Source organism: Eucalyptus grandis, chromosome 10, assembly GCF_016545825.1.
Source record: "Eucalyptus grandis isolate ANBG69807.140 chromosome 10, ASM1654582v1, whole genome shotgun sequence".
Classification (NCBI taxonomy): Eukaryota; Viridiplantae; Streptophyta; class Magnoliopsida; order Myrtales; family Myrtaceae; genus Eucalyptus; species Eucalyptus grandis.
In genome coordinates, this window is record NC_052621.1 from 4,729,415 (window position 1) to 4,746,902 (window position 17,488).

General features: G+C 39.7%; 2 protein-coding genes across 4 annotated transcripts; both read left to right on the plus strand.

The window, feature by feature from the left end:
• The first annotated feature begins 224 nt into the window (after window positions 1–224).
• LOC104421313 lies at window positions 225–4,292 on the plus strand. 3 transcript variants are annotated; one of them, XR_720970.3, is made up of 3 exons: window positions 225–1,045; window positions 3,408–3,564; window positions 3,684–4,246. XR_720970.3 is itself a non-coding variant. In XM_010033227.3 (2 exons), exons 1-2 carry the CDS (start codon window positions 316–318, stop codon window positions 3,443–3,445), a joined length of 768 nt encoding a protein of 255 aa, XP_010031529.1. In that variant the 5' UTR covers window positions 225–315; the 3' UTR covers window positions 3,446–4,292. The 3 variants fall into 3 exon arrangements, 2 of the variants coding, with proteins under 2 accessions (XP_010031529.1, XP_010031530.1); XM_010033227.3 differs by having other exon boundaries at window positions 3,408–4,292; XM_010033228.3 differs by lacking the exons at window positions 3,408–3,564; window positions 3,684–4,246 and adding an exon at window positions 1,752–2,128.
• Window positions 4,293–10,898: 6,606 nt separating this feature from the next.
• On the plus strand, window positions 10,899–12,093 carry LOC104423420 (NAC domain-containing protein 90). The gene is made up of 3 exons (XM_010035911.1): window positions 10,899–11,055; window positions 11,198–11,505; window positions 11,836–12,093. The coding sequence occupies exons 1-3, from the start codon at window positions 10,899–10,901 to the stop codon at window positions 12,091–12,093; spliced, it is 723 nt and encodes a 240-aa protein (XP_010034213.1).
• The last annotated feature ends 5,395 nt before the right edge of the window (window positions 12,094–17,488 follow it).

The following is a 17,488-nucleotide window of genomic DNA, read 5'->3' on the forward strand; positions in this document are numbered from 1 at the left end:
CTCCACTTAACAATTATAATCTCTTGATGTTGATAATCTTGAAAAAATCGGTGTCACGTTGATAGAGTGAGAACTAGAGCAAAAATCGAGAATATCTTTTAGATAAGAAAAACTTCGGGGCGAAATCAAAATTAGACGTTAAATTAGGGTTTTTTTTTCTAAAGGAAGTGGCCCCCCAACTTTTGCCATATATAAATATATTTATATGTATGCCGCCACTTCTAAGGCGTCATTTTCATCCCTGGCGTAAATCATACGACCGCAAGCGCCCACCTTCCGGGAACTCGGGCGAGAACCCGCAGGGTCGGATCCCCGATGGAAGGAAACGGGCCAGCCCGGCTCCGCCGAGGAATATCTTTCTCCGCCGAGCGCCTCCTGGGCGCGCCGTCGCCTCACGCTCCGCCGCTCGATCCCGCCAGCGCCGGCACCTCCTCCGCGGCCGCCGCCGTCGCCGATGAGCTCACCGAAGACGACGTCTTCTGGACCGGTGGCTTCGCCGCCGACAGCGCGCAGCACAATCACCAGCCGTCGTCGTCGTCCTCCCTCTCTTCCGATCCACGGCATCACCTCCGCAAGGCGTCGCCGGTCGGTCCGTCGGAAAGCTTCGGCGTCCTCGCGGCCCTGCCGGAGAACGAGCCCCGCTCCGTTTTCAACCACAAGGCGTCAATCTCCTCCCCCTCGTCTTCTTCCGCTTCGTCCTCGGCTTCGTCCTCGAGAATGATCTCAATCCCGACGGTTCCGAAGCCTCCGCCGGAGCGCCTGTTGCCGGTTGCTTCGTCCAGTTCTGGCTCGAGGTATCACCGATCGGCGCCGGTGAACGTGCCGGCGTTCCCGACGTTGATGTTGAGGAGATGTGGCGAACTCGATGAGATCGAAGATGATTATGACGAAGACGGAGAGGGAACGATGTTGCCACCGCACGAGATTGTGGCGAGGAGTTTGGCCCGGTCGCCGATGATTGCGTGCTCTGTGCTTGAAGGTGCCGGGAGGACACTCAAGGGGAGGGATCTGCGGCAAGTTCGCAACGCTATTTTTCGGCAAACAGGTTTTCTCGATTGATGAATAAGTGTACCCTTGAGGATAGTGTTGTGTTGTCATCTATGAAATAATTGTGGTGGATTACTCGCCAGTTCTGAGGATCTATTCATTTGAATCGATTCATTCTTTAGTTTATCATCTATATCTATTTGGTTGGACGCTCAGTCGATGTGGCAGAGATATCATGTTGATGATTCTGATTGAATTTCAGAACCAGAACAAGACCTACATTGGAACTTTTGATTACTTACTTGTACCACATATGATTCAGTCAATTAGTCCCTCTACTTTTCCGATTTGAGTTATTCGGGGTGCCTTGGGAACCTGTTGGGAAGTGGAGGTTTCTTTTAGTGGTTTGAAAAGTTCCTCATTCGAGAGTTTGTGCTATCCATGTAAATTGCATAGAAGTGTGATAAGCTAACATGAGGTTGAAGACTGGGACTAGAAGTAGAGCGGCCTTCAGGATGGAACTGTGTGTCCAAGTGACCTGTTAGTCTCACTTCGTGTTGCTCTTTTAGTGGCGGTAAAATGGATTTTCGTGTGAGATGAGTAATTCCATGACAGAGGTCACAAAAACCTCTTAAACATTCGATGTGATTGTGGTAGCCAATATACAAGCTTGGGTTCCTATTTTGAAGAAAATAATTCTAACAACATTAGCTGAAACAGCTGCATTTGCACATTATGACTGAAGTTATCTTTGTTGCGTGCAGACCATGATGGAGAATATGAATGATGATGATAACCTATGATGTTCACTCTTTGCAAGTTCGATTATAAGAAGCCAAGTATTGTTTCACAGAGTTTGCATCTGTCCATGTGCTTGACCTTGTGGGCTATGGATGGCAATTATGAAATGCCAGATGGATAACGACTGTTTGTCAAATTAGAAGCTGATACTGTTCCTTTTTGGCAATTTAGCACCTGATACTCTGAAGTGGGGATCAGATTTTCCTTATCTTCCTTTATCTGGTTCTGTGAAATTTTTTCTATTCCTGATGTGGTATCATATATGCCTTTTGTAAATAAGTAACTAGTTACTCTTAAAAATAGTGGAAGCCAAAATAATACTATTACTTTTGAAGCTTTAGTAACTCTTCTCATTTTTTCATTAAACGACTCTTAGCTCTAGTAACTTGCATATGGCGCAAGACAATGATTTTTCACACCTTCTATATGTGTCTAGTGGATAGAAGTCCCTCTTCTCTCTTTGTAAGTAGGAAGAGGTTTTTCAATCATTCTAACTACATTAGTGTGGTATGGAAGCTGCTTTTATGACTTGTGGTGGATCAAGCTTTGGAAGCCCCTGTAGGACCGTGTCTCATGTGATGTTGCTTTACTGTCCAACTTAGGGCGGTAGCCATTAGAGGTGAGCATTGTTCTAGGGTAAAATCTGGAACCTGAGAACTGACTGGTGGGAACTTGTAGGTTTCATGTTCTAAGGTATGCACGGTAAGTTTTATGTTCTAAAAAATGAGGAATCTGTTTTGACAAACTTGGAATCTAAAACCTGTAACCTAAAATCTAAAACAAGCTTTAATGATCTTCTTTTTTGGTTCATGTCTTTGCACGATCTTGTGATATTTCATACTGTTCGATGATGAATGTATAATCTGAAAGCACTAATCCGAATTTCCATTTTATAATTAAGATTTTTACTTTATTAATGTTCGGATTTTCCATGTATCTTTATGGTCGATGAACTATAGCGACAAGTGGTGATCATTAAAGTTTTAGTTCACTGCAATCATTTGATTGATAATATAAGTGGAATCTGGGTAGACTCTGAAATTGATCCTGGAACTTGTGATAGGGTAGGTTCTAGGTTCCAGGATATATAGGGTAAGTTCCAAGTTCCAAAAAATGAGGACCCTATTCCAATGGTTAGGTTTCAAGTTCCAGATGGAACTTGTATGGAATCTGGAACTGCTCACCCTTAGTAGCCATCCTGCTTTAGAACATCTAGTTCAGAACGTGGTCGTGAATCTGTCTTCTTGTCATTTGGGGTACTGCTTTGATATAGATCTAGTCCAAGTAATTTCAACTGTCATTCTCATGTTATATTGTTATTTTGTATTTGTCAGAATTTTTTTTTATTTCTTTTACCTTCTCTCTAAGGTGAATTTGTCTTGTTTGATATTTAGGGTTCTTCAGTGATATAGCTCTTAAGAATGCAATTTCAAGATAGTCATACTGGTTAAATTATTTCTTTTGTGTTCTTGACATCATGTGGTCAAACTGCAGCCATGCTGATCCTAATCAAATTGAATTTTGTCCTTTTGAATTTTCTTCAATGCCTTCTTTTGTTCTTATTCAATTGGCCAACTCAAAGTGTATTTTGCATTTAGCATACTTCACTTTGAATGCAGGAACACTAAAGCTGGTCATTCAAAAGAATAGAAAGTGATAGAAGGTGAAATAAATTAATTTTCGTTCTAGGTCTTTTGTTTGAAGACAAAATGATTGTTGATTGGATGTTCCCAAATCCTTGTGGACAGCTTTTGCTCATCATGTATTGCCTTGCTGGTGAGTCAGGACACTAAAAATTATGTGTAGTCCTTATCATGTCAAAAATGTCAAAATTGTTTTTATGGGAGGCACCGACAATATTAGTTATCTTTCTCTCTCTTTTTTCCGTTCCTCAGCCATTTTGTGGATGTGGCACTGGCTGTTATGAGGTTATTTCCCGGGGCAAAATGCTTCCGCATTGCCTGCTTGCAGTTATTGCCTATGGCGCTTATTGATCTAAGGTGGCTGGACTACTGCTGTGGAATATGGATATTGGAGACTGGTAGTTCTGGTGTAGCTTATATGGAGCACTTTCTCCTGTTTGGCAGATGGATGAAACTGTACAGTTGTCACATTTATTAAGAGTTCCTGTTTATTTTCATCTTTCAGCAGAATTATGCTGCTTTGTTTTCTTTGGCCAAGACTTGTGTTTGAGGAACTTGAAAGTGCAGAAACGCACTTAATTCCACTCTGAAATCCTGGTAATAGTTTCCATCTATAGAGAATCGCAACTGGATTGTGCGGTTGAATTTCTGGCCTAACAGACAGAATGTAATTGAAGATTTCGTGTTGCCCTTGATATTGAGTGATTATTACTAGATACTTGTGGAGGGCATGTTAATAGGTTCTGAAAGGCAAACTCCTCCTACAGTGACTTCTCTTTTGAGGCTTTGAATTCAATGCGGATGGTGCTTTCTCATGTGAATAACAATCAAGATTCTGTTTGTCTGATCGACATCTGACCACACAGAGTGAGATTGCTCTTAGCTTTGCTGCTTTTCTGCACAATTTCTTGTTGCGATAGGATGTTGAAGAGATTTGTCATGTTTTTGCCGATGGTTTTATTGTTTTTGTTTGGCTTTCGTTCTGAGGTAGCTTGTCCTTTTGATTTCATCTGATCAAAGAGATTTGTCATGTTTTTGCCGATGGTTTTATTGTTTTTGTTTGGCTTTCGTTCTGAGGTAGCTTGTCCTTTTGATTTCATCTGATCAACATATTTTTGTGATATGTGATGCTGGCGTCGTGTTGATTTCACTTTTCTTGCTAGTTATGGAATGAAGCGTGGAATCTTTTTTGTTCGAGGCACAGTGGACAAGTAAATAATACACGTATAACAATGATACTGTGTGACTGATCAAATGTCTTTGTTCATCATAATTTTGGACAAAGATTGCGGTGTGTCATGAAAGCGAGAACACTCGATTGGTTGGTTGACCGTGTTATTATGCCCTGAAATATCAACAATGTATAGCGTACTTTCTGCAGTGGACGATTACCTCTTTCTCTTTGTTGTGGGATTGTGTTTGTTGACCATACGGAGATGACTTCAATTTCAAGTGATGCTTGAGTAGTACAATTAACATCATCGTGATCAGGCTAGAAGATTGCTTACTCAAAGCAGCAGCATGTCAACGGGTTGCCCTAACTGATATTTTTGCTTTGCCTTTCCCCCCTCCTTTTGGATATAAAACTGCCAGTGCCAATACTATTGTGCTTAGATATTTCATTACTGAAGCATTTCTAAGGAGAGATCATTTCTCAACACAGCTAAATGATGATCGTGGCTTTTGTGGGTAAGTTTTGTCGAGTGACATATAAGTGGTTACCATATGCTTGGGTTCATGTTGTCAACTGCTTATATCATGTGATAGCTTAGAGAGCTTTTGGTAATGTTTCTGTTCAGGGGAATAATTTTTGAACAAAAATAGTTTTTTTTTTTTTTTTCACTATTGGGAACAATTTTTTAGTATAAGAACATGCTTGGTAATTGTAAAAATTTCTATGCCAAGAATAGAAATGCGTTTGGTAAACTTGTATAATTTTGTTATTTCTTTTAATTTTTCAATATTTTTCATTTTTTTTTTCCTTCTTTCTCTTTGTGGTTGGTCGCTAGCTATGGCGGTGGTCAGCGACTGGCTGGGCAAGCTCTAGTGAGCTCGTAGGAGCCTTGCCAAGCCATCACGAGGCTCGGCCTTGCCAAATCTAGGCGAGGCCGAGCCTTGCCGGTGGCCAGGCGAGCCTCGGGCCGGCAAGGCTAGGCCTTGCCAGGCCAGGGTGAGGTCGACCTTGTGCCGCTTGGGCGAGGTCGAGCCTCGCCGGTGGCCTTGCGAGCCTCATTTGGGCCACCGAGGCCACCGGCGAGGCTCGACCTTGCTTAGGCAGCGCGAGGTCGGCCTCGCCTTGGCCTGGTGAGGCCAAGCCCTGCCGGTGGCTAGGCGAGCTCGGCCTTGTAGGTTTTATCTTGACCGTAAAGTGTCTCTCTCTCCCTCCCTCTCTCTCTCTCACGCACATGCACAAATCACACGTTCATCTCTAAACTGATTGGATTTTATTGTCAATTGTGAAATAGTGTTGTGATTCGATGGCTAATTAAATTCAAAGTAACCAGTTAAGACGGTGGATGGGCGGTGCAGTGTGAGAGGGGCTAGACATGATATTAAATTTATCGGCCGCGCTCATAGTATCTGACTAGTCGTGGTTGCAATTGGAGTCTCTTGGTGTGTGTTCTAGAAAAGTTGGGCTGCTCCCCTTGGGATGTTCACTTTGCTCGCGGAGACTTCAAAACCAAATGTGGATCTAAGCTGTTTCTTCCAACACGGTAAGATGAGTTTTATGGATTGATTGATTGATAGATATTGATGTCCCGAAACTTTCCTTATTCAACAACAATAACGTGGGTCTGTCGCCAAATGTGATGTGAGCTACTGCACCACCAGATGTATTTTGTCTCACTCGTTCGTTTTATACATCCATCTCAAGCGGCGTGCGACCTAGAAAATTTTGTAATGGGTTTTGAGTCCTTTTATGCGGCCATAGGCCCTCTCCATTAGCTGTACATGACGAAGCTTCCTGAATTACTCGACGTGTTAAAGCTTGTAGCCTGCGTAAAACGATTTAAATATGCGAATCTTTGTCGTTCTGAACCTGAATTACGTTGAACCATGAATCAAGGTTTGGAAGGCAAAACCCATGAAGACAAGACCAGCGAACGCGGTCTTTAGAAGCGATTGATGTCTTTGAGACTTTTTGGGGGTGCCTGTGGGGTCGATGAAGGACTCTTAGATCTCTTCGTGCAGTTCCGCTTTAGAAAAAAGGGTGTTTCACCTTTCTCATCCAGTAAAGTTCGTGGAGAATAAGGGATGCGAACACGGAGTGTAAGCGGAAAGCCGAGAAAATCTCTACCATATGTGGGACTAACTTTTACTTACTCCCGAAGATACCTGATCAATGGTTCCTTTTGTAGCCCCTTATCTCGTCACGGGAGAGCATTTTATAAGGCGGTCGCGGCAAAGATGATTCTATAGACTAGAAAGTTGAGTTTTTAAATTCATATTTAAAAGTTGATTGGGATGTATATCATATCTTACTACAGTCAAGGTTATCATCAACAAATGACTGCACTAAATTAAAGTGGTCGAGTCATGGTTTAAAGCATTTTTTTTTCAAATTCTCTTTCGTTTTTGGCACTGTTTGGTAACCATTCAAACAGTGTCTGATTCTAATTTTTTGTTCTCGAGATCAGTTTGGGAATATAATCGCATTTGGTAAAAATTTTGTTTTCGAGAACAAATTTTTATTTTTTTGTTCCCGGAAGTAAATTTGGAATAGAATCAAGAATAAAAAAAAAGTTGATTATTGTTCTAGGAACAAATTTAAGAATCAAAACCAACTCTTCTTCTCTTTTCTTTTTTCTTCATCGACCGCCCTATCACGGCGTCATCCACCATTGTCTGTCGCCGTCCACCGGTTGCTGGCAACCGGTTCGGCGACCTCGTTGGAGGCAAACCCAGCCACCGGCGAGGCGAGCCTCGTCGAGGTTGGACGAGCTTTGCCCAACTGCCGACGAGGCTCGGTCGACGAGGGTCGGCCTCGCCAAGGGCGGCAACGCTCCAATGAGGTTGCCAGCTAGAAGAAGAAGAAGAAGAATAGGAGAAAAGGAAAAAAAAAAAAAAAAAAAAAAAAAAAGAAAAGAAAAAAAGTAAAAAAGTAAAAAGTAAAAAGTAAAAAAGTAAAAAAGTAAAAAAATTATTTAAAAATTAAAAGAAATTGATTTGGAACAGAATCAATGAGAACGGTACCAAACATAATTCTATTCCACAATCGAAATTTTTTACGATTACCAAACGGCTTAAAATGCTTAGAAATTATTTCGGAAACGAATAAAAAAGAATAATTTCTTATTAGAATGTTTACGGTAGGCGTGTGCAAGAGAACCGGAATCCCCCGGAATCGGCGGTTCTTGAGTGAACCATCCAGTTCCGGTTTCAATTTATGGGAATCGGTGGGTATCGGTCCGGTTCCCGGTTCCATGGGCAGATCCGTCCACCCGCCGACCCAGACCGGATCGATTAATTTTTAATATTAAAAAAAATTACTAATAACAAACCCTAATTAGGCTATTGATTTGTCTATTTCGGTGATCTTTGAACGTGGTATTTAGTTGGGTTTTTTGCCAAGTTCTTCATTTGAGTTCGGGAAGTTGTGTAAGTTTGTGATTTAAGAAGATATCTTTGTACCATGTGAGATATGGTTTGTGTAAGTTTATGCAGCTAACCTATTTGATGGATAGAAGTTTTAGCTGGGTGTAATTTTATGAGTTAGTGTATGTGCCCACAACGTTGTCTTTATGTTTCCGATTCGTGGGTGCGGAATGCGTTTTCTTTCCCTGCTAAATTCATGGGGTTCGTTGCTTCTTAATGCTGAATTTGTTCCGCAAAGCAAGTGAAAGTGATTTGTCGATACGAAGATGAACCGGTTTTATGGATCCACCTGGGAACTGAACCGGACCAGCGGTGCGGTTCCTGGGTGGATCCATCCAACAAACGGATGGATCTCGGTTCCAATTTTTCGGAACTGGTCCTTAACAGGCGGTTCCCAGTTTTAGGTCGAGAACCGCCCACCCGAACCATGCACACCCCTAATTTCTGGAAACAGAATTGTTACTAAACGCGCCCTTAGAAGCACTTTAAATAGTGACAATTCTTATATGATTTATACTAGTTTCAAATGTAATCTCTTTTTTTCTTACATAAAATAGTCTAATTATTCGAATTGTCCTCATAAACAATAAAGGCAACTACAATAATGCGAGTCAACAATGTTACAAATGAATTGATCGTCCTCGACAAAAAGATAGGATTACATAAGCTGAGATAGAAAAGAAGAGGTGCTTACCTTCCTAGTTGTCCTTTTACAAGATGCTGTAAAGAATTTTTTGTGTATAGTTTTTGTCATACCACACGACTTTTACTAAAATTTTCATTTTCCCTTTTTGTATATATAGTCTATAATAACCAAAACAATAAATGTTCCTATAAGAGATGATTAACAAGCATGCTAGATTGAGTTGAGTTAGTTTAAATCCTAATATGTCATATCAGACTTTACGATCGAATGACTTTATTTAAACATGCCTGAAAGAGTTTATTTAAACTATTTGACTTGAATGATTTTTGGTGGATTTTCAAGCTACAAGGCTCAAAAATAAGATCTATTCTTTTGTACGAGCAACATTAACAACCTGCCGACACGATTCGTAGAGGAAATCAAAATGAGTATCAATAAATATGAATATTGACAGACACAAGCGTCCTTTGGGGTGCATTACTTTTTGTACTTTTCCAAATGGCCGCAAGCACAATAGTCTACGTCAACGAGGTTATCCTAATCTAGTACTGTCGGAGCCAGATATAATTCGTCAAATTAGCCAAAGGATCAACTCCGATCGTGTGATTGCCTTCTTGAAAGGTGTGCAAGGGTGGATCCAGACTTCAAAGTCAAGGGGGCCCACAGACGCCCGCCCCCCCCGATTTTTGACCATGTGAGCGATCCCATCGGAGAGAATTTTCACATTACTACTCTCGAAAAGTTTCACCTGAGATGGTCCCCACCATCTCAGCCTCGGCTTTTCCTAATTCCTCTCGTAATTTTAGCGTCGCTCGAAATTCAATTTTGAAGTTAAATTTTCTCGAGATTGACAACTGAATATCTTAAAATTCAATTTTGTGATCACAAAAATTGTGGTTGTCTGATTCTCGTCCTATGAATAATTCCATTTTCCATAAAAGATAAAAACGAAGAGTCAATTTACTTGATATTTTCATTGCGTATTTGCGATTGGGCAAACTTAATAAAATTACCAAGAAGAAAATCTAGATCTTAGCATAAAATTCTTTAAGTAGTAAAAAATTACACCACTTATTCCTGCTCATGATGGGCCATCATGATCAGGAATCAAGGAGCATGATCCCTCGTGTCTCCAAATTTTAAGAACAAATAAAATGTTTCACGTCACTTTACAGAAGATTCCCGGTATCTGCCTTCCCCTGTGCTTTTGTCTTTCGAAGGGAATCCTGATATTTGACCATAAATAATGCTACTTATATCCGATATAAAATCCCCCAAGCTAGTCATTTGATTTTGGAAAATAACTATTAGAATGTCTAATTGAGGATTGGACACATGAAATAAACTGGATAGAACCTAATTCCGACACCATATTATGTCAAATTCAGAAATTTAAATTGACAAGTAGAGAGAAATTAAATATACACCAAGAAAAATTTGAATATGAGTGATATGTGACACTTTCAAAGTAGGCCCGGTTAACATGTCACAAATATTACGGACAGGCCTGCGACTACCATCATGATGGAGACATACACCGACAGGGGAAGTTGTTTTTCATCATCCGTGACAAGAAAAAACAGAACAAGAAAAGAATCATAGGTCGTATGGAATGTTTCAATGTCAATCGTGGTGAATAGTACTTCCAATCTAGGTGTCCTTGGCCTTGCTTGCTGCTTGGTGAGAAAAACATGGTGGGTGGATCCGAGAGGAAAATATAAGCTTGTCTTCCATGCTCGTCATTTATTTTTCTTTGGCCTTTTTACTATTTTTGGTAAACATACTGGGTTTGTATGGATTAATATTTACAACTTTGCATTTTACATTTTTACTTAATTTAAATCTTATGGGCACGCATATTAGAAGCATTTCTTCTTTAAAATGCTTATAAAGAAGAAATGCTTATAATATGCGTGCCCATATCAATTTTGAACATTAAATCTGTAGAGTCCTTTGTTTTTTGCCTGCCCTATTCTATGCATCGTACGAAAAAGTCGGTGCAAGAGTTCTTGATGGACACGTCGTCACTTCAATCGTTTTGGTCTCCTCTCCTCCCTCCTGCACTCTCTCCTTCAGAAGCCCTAGATCATCTCAACATGCTCTCCTCCTGCGCTCGATCCCTATAAATACGTAATTGACTTGCAAACTCCAACCCACGCCCAACTTAAACTTTATCTCATCAGTACTGATCCATCTCGAAACCCTAGAACACTAAACAACCAGACATGGAGGAGTACCCGACAGGTTTCAGGTTCTATCCAACCGAGGAAGAGCTCATTTCGTTCTACTTGCACAACCAGCTTCACGGCCTTAAGCAGGACAAGCTTCATCGTGTCATCCCAGTCCTCGACATTTTCGACACTGAGCCATGGAATCTCCCACGTAATACTTAGTCTCGGTGCATGCATGCGATTCTTTTACACTCCTGAATTGGGCACCGAAAATGGTTTCTTGATTATTTCAAATGCGCATTACCAGTAAACTTTCCTTTCCCCACACTTTCTTTGGCGAATTCCTGTTGTAGAGCTTGCGGGAGAGCTGTGCAGAGAAGATAGAGAGCAGTGGTTCTTCTTCGCGCCCATGCAGGAGAGGGAGGCAAGAGGAGGGAGGCCCAGCCGGAGCATGGCCACCGGCTACTGGAAGGCCGCTGCGTCTGCTGGTTACGTCTACTCGTCTGACAACGAGGTGATCGGCGTGAAGAAGTCAATGGTTTTCCACGTGGGAAAACCTCCCACAGGAAGAAAAACCCAGTGGAAATTGAACGAGTACAGGGCTGTTGAACTCTCGCCGACCATTCCCAATTCCACGAGCAACAATGTTTCCATTCCTAAGGTGAACGTGCTGTCTCGAATTTGGACCTTTATTTCAACTTTTACAAACATTGAAAGGATAAAATAGCTTCCTGTGCATGACACCAAGATTATCCAATTTTTGCGTTTTTATGTTATTATTATTTGAAGCCAATTTGAAATTTTTCGAATTGTATAACCATTTCGAATAGTTATTCTTGTTTTGGTTTTCTGTCGTGCACTTTATTGGTGCGGTGCAGTTGCGGAATATTGAATTTCCCTCTCTAGTTTAGTTTTTACTTTGGACTTTCACAGAAAAATGCAACAAACATCTTTCTTTGTGTTTGATTTTGTGGAAGTAACGTACTTACAGCTAAGGCGTGAATTCACATTGTGCCGAGTGTATGTGGTGTCTGGGAGCTCTCGAGCATTTGATCGTCGGCCACCAGAAGTAGTGGCTAGAGAGACAACAATCCAGGGTGGTAACGGCGCTGCCAGCAACGAAGGCGGTGGATGTGAAGATGCACCATCATCAGGAGTAGTCGTAGCCAATGCAGGATGTTCCCATCCATGGGAGACAGCGAGTTTGGAAGAACCAATTTGGGATTGGGAGCAATTGGATTGGCTCTGATTTCATGTAGCAGTACTCAGATGATGTAGTTGTTTGGTTATTGGTGCAATCATATATACATCTACATGTATTCAATCCTTCCATCGTTATGTGTATCCAGGTATATTTTGTATACATAATCTACATGTAGGAGGACTTCGTGCATGATACCTAATCAATAGGAAGACCGAACATGTTATCCAGCCTAAATGTTGGTGATTGAGAAAAGTACCAAAAACTTCATATACTTATTGTATTGATATCAATTGAGTTTATTTGACTAATTAAGGTTGAAAATTGTTGATATAGACTCCGACCATCTTACATGACATGGTTGGCATTGACGTTGACATCTTATTTTTTTATTAATTTTTTTTCTCTAATTTTCTTTTCTTCCATGGCCCGTGCTTGCTTGGCACAGGCCATGGACAGTGAGGGTGAGTGTCCTTTGAGGCCACACTCACCGGATGTGGTGAGGTCAACCCTCGCCCAATGGTCGAGCTCTAACCATATCCGACAGTGGTGGTCCTTGCTGATTTTGTGAGGTCGAACTGAGGAAAGAGGCCGTTAAGAACGAAAGCTGTTGGGGGGATGAGATTGTCGTTAGAGGAAGGAAGCTGTACCTCTTCATAAGCTAGGGTTTGTAGGGATTGGGAGGAAGAGCTAGTCAGCAGAAAATGGCGTGAAATCGGTGAGTTAGCAAACCAAGTTAGGAGATGGAAATACTTCGTGGCCTCTGGTGAGGGCTTGATCCTTGTGGCCTGGGCGAGGGCTGTCCTTGCTGGATTTGGTGAGGGCTTGGTGGCCCTCGCTTGCACTAGTAACGGCCATGATCCTTGCCAATAACAATGCAAAAAGAAACGAAAAATAATGAAAAAAATTCAAAAGATATTAAATTTTTTTAAATTTTGTCTATGTTAATGCCAATCATGTCAATAGGATGACTGTCATCCACATCATCAATTTTCGACCTAAATTGGTTAGATGAACTCACGGTACCATGTAAAAAATTTTAGGACTAAATTTGTTTAATCGAAGGATTTAGGATTGAACTAATATCAATGTGACATGTTTATGATTTTTTTTTTAAAATAATTTTCTCGTTGATATGAATCCTAAGCATCTATTGATTTTTCCATATGAAATTCATTGGATTTAGGAGGTCTAACTGAATAGGCTAGGTTCAAGAATTGATTCGCCTTTTTGGGCAAGTTTAGTGAACCTTGACACCCAATTAGAAAAAAAGGATTTTTGTTAGAGAGATTCTCTATCTTTGATTCTTCTTAAACTCGGTTATCAATGTGTCGATGAAATTGTCACTTGTGGTTTACAAGAAAATCATTTGATCAAAATTGAGCACGACATTCAATCAAAATCTAGCAAATTGGGCTGGTAAAATGTGGGATTATATTGTGAAATAACAAGGAACAATTGAGATATCTTCATTAAATGATATATAGTTCTGTTGCATTTGTACAGTGCACTCCATCCTTATTCATTGCATTTCCGTCTAATACTAACTAATTTAATATAAAGCATTAAGAATTTTAAATTAGTAGGACGTGTGTTTATATCAACATTCACAAAGAGTAATTAAAAAAACTCCATTGCACAACTAAAGTGCAAAAATATTCTTTCCATCTCATAATATAAAATCTTAAATGTATTATAATTTTCTTTCATTTATTAACCTATGCGTGTATTTTTGAAAATATTATTATAGGGGACCCTGTATCTTTATCTTTAAGCAAAGTTCTCCCTCAAAAACCCTAAATTATGATGGTTCATATTGCACAATTGATAGGTTTATTTACCCATTAGTCACCTAATTTTTGGACCATTCCTAATTTCTCTAGTACTAAATTAAATTAGTTGAAGAATGAATCGTAATAGAGTACCTTTGAAATTTGACTTCACAAATACGAGAATTGTAGTAATGTGATTCCTGTCCCATGAGTAACACTAGTTTTTCATGGTAAACAAGAACCAGGCATCAAAATTTACTTTGGTGTCTTGTCCTATATCTGCTATTAAATTAGATCTATCCAAAACGATATCAAAAGAATTTGAAAGTTTTGCAACAAATTCACCTACTTCTCTTTTTCTGCTTTTTTTTTTTTTTTAAATTTATTAAAGAATGAACATCTTAGTTAAAATAGTGTCGTTAGAATTGTGTAATGGCATGCTCTTGACTACAAAAGTGGGCCATCAAAAGTGGATGTTCATATACAATGACAAATGGACCATATCTAGTGGTACAATTGACCAAACAATTATATGCAGATTCTCCAAGTGACAATTGAGTTTCCTAAGATCAGGGGTTATCATTGATCAAAGTCCTCAATCAATTTTCCAAAGACCGTTTGATAACTTCAGTTTGTGCATTTGTTTGGGGAGGAAATATAGGATTAACCTCCTTCATGGCATCATCTACTTCTTTCATTGGGAGCAAAGTAGGAGATCAAGAATTTTCAATTAAAGGAGTCTTGAGAGGTTCGTTACTGGGTGCCAAAATAATTTTCTTTCCTCCATACTCAAATGAATACATATTATGATAACCATCATGGGTAGTCTTTCTATCAAATTGCCACCATTGGCCAAGAATGATGTGAGTATCCATGGGTAGAACATCACATTATATCTTGTCAATATAGAGGGAACCAATGGAAAATTGACAAGGCATTGTTTGAAAATGATTACCCTGTACCTCTCTTCAACCAAGACATTTTGTAAGGTGTGAGGTGCGCCTTGAACTCCAATTTCAGCTTGCTTGCAACCACTTCAAAAATCACATTTTCACAACAACTTGAGTCAATAATTAATCAACACACCTTCCCAAATAGTGCAAGCTGAGTGAAAATATTGGTGTGCAACCTCCTATCTCCGGTGTTATCTTGGGAGTGAGAAAAAAAATTTCTCATCATGAGAAGATCGTTAGAGTTAACATGTATTATTTGTTTATCTTCTGTAGCACCTTAATCATCTTTCAATTTTTCTTCAAGTGGCTCCTTTGCGTCTTCATCAAATTCATTTTCCACCAAAAAAGCTTTACCAACTGGTAGATTCTTGTTGGTTCAAAGATTACTAGCACGATTACCCATCTCTCCATAAGAATAACAATGTATATCGGTAGTGATAGATTGTTTTGAAATGTTGGGCTGAGTAGAAAGCTTACTTGTAGGTTGTCCTGTAGCTTTAGCAACTTTGGCGGTGTTGGTGGCACTCTTAGTTACTTGGTTTGGCAAGGTAGAGGGTTGTTGTCTCCTAAAGCGAGAATGCTCTACTTTGAGTGGCCGCTGCTGTGCATCTCCCAAGTCCCAAATGTCATGGACTTCTAGGGCATCTTGGATATATAGTTGAAGATCATTCAAGTTCTTGTTCACAAGCACCTCTGTTGGATCTTGAATATTGTTGCGAATCACCAACTCATTAAATTCATTGGTGTATTGAACTACTGTTCACATACTTTATCTCAAATTTTGGCACTTTTGATAGAGCTCTCTCTAGTATTCTTTGAAAATGAGATACTTTCAAATCTTGTCTTTTTTCTCCGTGAAGTGACTGGAGCCTTGCCAATAGATTGGTGAGTCTACTTCTCATGTCTCCACCAAGCTATGGCATGGTCTTAGAATCGCATAGCAATGATGCCAACTCTGCAATCTTCAAGGACATTCCTATGCTGAAAAATGTCATTTACAAGTGTCAACCAATTGATAATTTCATTGGGACAACCAATTGATAATTTTATAGCATAATCGGTACTTGAAAATTCTAGAACATCTCTCTTGATTTCCTTTTCCCAATCCGGTTCACAAACTTCTTCTGCATGATATGAAGCATTCCTCCTTTAGGGAAATGATTGAACACTTTATAAAGAGGAGGAATCACCATTAGATTCTCCAGTTCTAGAATAGGGTGGAAGGTTGTTTGCTTCAAACCTCAAATGTTGAACTTCTCGGTTCAAGTCATTAGTTTATTGTTGAATATGTTGTTGCAAATTCTCAGCAAGTGTTTGTACTTTGTTCAATGGAATGGTTCTACCACCTAGATGCCTTGCTTTTCTTAGGGGCATTGTCCTCTCCTCCAAAGCTCGATACCAAATGATGTAGTTCAAGGCCAGCTACTCAAAAAATAGGATCAGAAGAATGGCTTACACACATGGACATTTAGTCATAAAAACGAGCAGAACTTTCAGTTCTGCACTAGCTAGGGAAAATGGGTATTACTTTGTCAAATAAGATCATAATTACTTGATTCCAAGCCAAAAGAACGAAGACTTTTGGATCTACAACTTCTATATTTTGAGCTTTCTTGGATGAGCAATGTAGACTTGTCGATTTTGGAAGGTAATGGACGAAATGAAATCAGACAGAATGAAGAAAATGATAGGAACTTCAATGTTTGCTCTTCTAGGCCTCCAAGGAAATTGAAATGGCATCATTTCTTCAAGATTGATGGCTACAACTTTTCAAGGATGCAGGGTTTAAAAGCTCCGACTCTTCAAGACAGAGTGAAAACTCTTCTAGGTTTTCAAGTAGTTTGAACTCTTCAAGGTTCAAGGGAATTGCATTAAGCAAATTTTCATTAATCAAATTTGGTGTGTATTTGACGAAGGCTTGATAACCTTTTATAGCAAAGCAAGAGAATAACAAAAGAATAGACTCAAACCTAGAAACTAATAGTCACTTATGTACATAGAAACTATAAACATTTATAAACTTGGAGCTAATTTGATGCAAGCCTTGTCGGATATGTACGAGAAGTCCTCTGTGATCAACAAAGTCTATTTGATGCGACGTCTCTTTAATTTAAAGATGAGCGAAGGTGCGTTAGTTGCAGATCATATCAATGAACTCAATGTGATTGTCAGTCAATTGAGTTCAGTTGAGATTAACTTTGAAGATGAAGTACGTGCTTTGATTCTATTATCCTCATTGCCTGATAGTTGAAATACTACTGTTACTGTTGTTAGTAATTCCTCTGGGTCAACAAGTTTAATGTTTGATGATGTTCGAGATTTGATTCTGAGCGAGGATATCTTAGAAGAGAATCTGGCGAACCTGTATCTACTGCTTTAGTAGGTGAAAATAGAGGAAGATCTATGACACGTGTAGGTAACAATAGTACTAATATGAACAAGCGTAATCAGTCTATGACTACTGATGTTGTCTATTGGAGCTGTGGCACGAGGGGGCATCTTAGAAGGAATTGCCTTAAGCTGAATAATGAGAAGGGTATGGAAATTGTAGTTGATTCTGCAGATAATGTTGCAGCTGTAACAGACAATGCCCATTATGTCTTGTCTGTCACTAATGATTCATCATTTGATGAATGGATTATAGATTTTGGTTGTTCTTTTCATGTCACACCAAATAGAAACTAGTTTATCACTTATCAGTGCATGGGTAATGGTAAA